Source organism: Aptenodytes forsteri, unplaced genomic scaffold (genome assembly GCF_000699145.1).
Source record: "Aptenodytes forsteri isolate BGI_AS27 unplaced genomic scaffold, ASM69914v1 Scaffold147, whole genome shotgun sequence".
Classification (NCBI taxonomy): domain Eukaryota; kingdom Metazoa; phylum Chordata; class Aves; order Sphenisciformes; family Spheniscidae; genus Aptenodytes; species Aptenodytes forsteri.
The window spans coordinates 1,886,468-1,889,687 of record NW_008795320.1 but is presented as its reverse complement, the minus strand read 5'-3'; the positions used below and the strand labels follow the sequence as shown (position 1 = coordinate 1,889,687).

The 3,220-nt window shown below is 65.8% G+C and overlaps 1 protein-coding gene across 1 annotated transcript in view; it reads left to right on the top strand.

The window, feature by feature from the left end:
• Window positions 1-6: 6 nt before the first annotated feature.
• WDR18 (WD repeat domain 18) overlaps window positions 7-3,220 on the top strand; it is a gene marked incomplete at its 5' end in the record, with an annotated part of 48,463 nt that continues 45,249 nt past the window's right edge. Inside the window, 2 exons of the mRNA XM_009279897.2 lie at window positions 7-254; window positions 994-1,318. Of these exons, the coding sequence (XP_009278172.2) occupies window positions 7-254; window positions 994-1,318 (573 nt within the window). The remainder of the gene's footprint in view (window positions 255-993; window positions 1,319-3,220) is intronic.

Genomic DNA, 3,220 nt, shown 5'->3' with positions numbered 1-3,220 from the left:
GGCCGGGGCCAGGATCCAGCCCCGGCACCCTCGGAGGAAGGAGCAGAGCCCGAGAGCGCGCACATCCAGCGGGCGCAGATGGCCGCCTTGGCCGCCATGCGGGCAGCGGCCGCTGGCCTCAGCCACTCATCCAGCCCAGGGCTGTCGGATGAGAGCCAGGCCTCCGAGGAGGAAGAGGAAGAGCACGGCGAGGAAGAGGAGGAGGATGGCGGGTACCAGCAGGAGATGGGCTCCGAGGAGGACGAGGAGGATCTGTGAGTATACGCTAGCACAGACCAGCAGCTCTTATGGCTTCAGGGAAGGGGCAGGGACGTGGTCTGGCCCCAGTGGGTTTTGGCACGGCCGGCTGGGGACGCAGGCTTCCTTTTGGGGCAGGGGAGCGGTGGTGGAGGCTGCCGGGGGGCTGCCTGTGCTGTGTCGGGCGGCTGGGTTCGTGCAGCTCGGGGTGGGGAGGTGGATTGGCACTGTCGGGATGTCCTGGAGCAGGAGGTGCCGAGAACAGCAGCTCGGCTTGGCAGCCGTGATTCCTCGTACCGGGCTGGCGTGGGGCGACATTTCATCTCTGCCCAGGGAGCCACGTGGGGCCGTGACAGAGGATCCCGGTCTGGCTTTAAATTATGCAGGGACCTCGTGGCCACCTCCTCCCAGCCCGCGTTCTCTCCAGGGCAGGGAACAGGCTGGGAGCCATCTGGCAGAGCCCCGCTCGCCGCCGGAGCTGCTGTCTTGGGATGCCAGTGGCCGGTGGTGCCCCACGGGGCTGGTGCTGTCTGCTGTCTTGGGATGCCAGTGGCCGGTGGTGCCCCACGGGGGCTGCCACCCGCCGACAGGGGTGCGCCGGGGCTTCGCTGGGTTCCCCGTGTGCCAGGCGGGTGGTCCCAGCCCCACGGCTGTGGGGTGCTTGTGAGGCGGGCAGGCAGGGGAGAGGAATCGGCTTTGGGGACCCAGCCCCCTGCCTAGCGTGGGACCAAATCTCTCCTCTGCCCCCTGCTCTAGGAAAGGCAAGTGGGATGAAGATGACTTTGAAGAGGACCTGGGTGAAGAGGAGGAGGAAGAGGAAGACGAGGAGGAGGAGGAAGAGGAAGACTACGAGGAGGAGGAAGACATGGGAGAGGAAGGGCTCAGCTCAGCAGAGGCGGTGCGGGCGGGTGCGGGATCCCTGCTGCTCCGCAAACCCCCTGCACCCCAGCACTACCGGGGCGGGCGCCCGCGGCGGCTGCCGGGCGGGCAGGAGCGTCTCCCCTCCGGACTGGGCCATGCGCAGCCCCCGCCGCCGGCGCCTGACCACGGCGACTGGACCTACGAGGAACAGTTCAAGCAAGTAGGTGCCTGCCGAGACGCGCGTGGCCCCCCCCCGTGCCCGTCCCTCCCCTGCTCCTCGGATCTGCCGCGCATCCCTGCGTCCTTGAGAGCCGTGGTGAGACGCCTCTGGCAGTGCCACCTCCGGCAGCATTCTTCTCAGATCAAGCTGCCGTCATTGCCGCTAAGAAAGCGTGGGATTTCTCCGGGGTTTTAGTGCTTGGGCTCAGCCTCGTCCCCTCCCCTGTCACTTTGGTTGGTGGCTCTGGTGGGATCCTGTGTCCCAGTTGGCACCGTGGCATCTCCTTGAGAGCCGTGGTGAGACGCCTCTGGCAGTGCCACCTCCGGCAGCATTCTTCTCAGATCAAGCTGCCGTCATTGCCGCTAAGAAAGCGTGGGATTTCTCCGGGGTTTTAGTGCTTGGGCTCAGCCTCGTCCCCTCCCCTGTCACTTTGGTTGGTGGCTCTGGTGGGATCCTGTGTCCCAGTTGGCACCGTGGCCTGGCCCCGGTGCGGACGGGCGGTGTGATGGGGTTTGCTGCAGGGACCTGGGAGGATTCTTGCTGAAAATGATGGAAAAAACCACCCCAAACTTGCAAATCTGAAGGGACTCTTGGTTTTCCTCTTCTCCACCCTCCCCAAGCCGTTTTCGGTGGGGACCTGGCTTACTCCCCATCACCATCACCGCAGAGGTGATGCCTGGTGGGACAGCTCCGGCCTCGCGGATGCCTGGGGGCAGAGCTGCCCCCCTGCTGCCACCAAAATGCCATTGAAGAGTGAAACTGGGCAGAAAGCACCCTGGCTGCCCCCTGCGCCGCCTTCCCCGTGCCGGCTGAGCCGGGCTGGAAGGAGGCAGGGACGCTCCCGCTCTCTCCCAGTGCTGGAGCTCGCTGCGCCCCGCTTTCGGCTAATAGAAGGAAATGTGCTGCAAGCTGGGGCTCCCTGGGGGCTGCCCGGTGCCTTTGATGTGTGTGTTTAAATACATCTGAGTTTAGGGGTGGGGGAAGGGACGGGAGCCAACAGCAGCAGATGGGACCCAGATGGAGCGGCCGGGGCACGGTGGCCTTTTGGGAGGGATGCGACGGCCCCTGCCCCTTCCCCTTCGGAAGGGGCATCCCTCCCAAAAGGGGGAAGGGGCTGCTGGGATCTGCCGGCACATCTGGATGCGGGCAGCCTCACGACAGGGCTGGTGAAGGAAGCACAAGTGAGCACGGAGCGTGTGGCCGCCCTCCCCGGCGTGCTCATGCCGGGCTGCGGGGAAGAAGGGATGCTTCTGCCCCGCACGTCCCTCGTGCCGCTGCACCCACGCCGCCTCTTCTTCTTGCGGTTTCTCTGTTTTGTGCTTCCTGCCGTCAGGGAGCAAGGGGCTGGGGACGTGATCTCGTATCTGTGAAAAGGCTTTTTCGATACCGCAGCCGTGATCTTCCTGTTTGTCACTGGCTTGGTGCTGTACCGGACCCGTGCGCCAGCTCTGGGGGCCCGGCAATTGCTCCCAGCCCTTGGGATCCAACGGGGAAATCTGGGGCTGGGTGGCTGGCAGTGTCTGCAGGACCCGTGCCGTGCTGTGCTGCCGCAGTGGTCCATAGATGTGCCATGGACCATGCCATAGTCTCCACCGAGTCCCCCGCCGCAGCGCTTGGGGACACCAGCCCGAGTCCCCAAGCGTGTCCTCTGCCCCCTCCACATCTCTTCCCCCTAAGCTGTGCCGGCAAAAGGGGCCGAGCTGCCCCTTTCCCTCCCTTTCTCTTCCCAGCGGAAAGCTTCCCGGGGTCGGTGGGGAGAGCCCGGCACGGCGGTTAATCGTGGAAGCAGCCGGAGGGGGGAGGAAAGCGGCTGCCACCGCTGCGCTGTGGGCGGAGGAGAGGAGGCGAAGCGCCCGGCTGGGAGAGGCTTTCCCCGGCACGTCAGCCCGCCAGCGCCCCGGT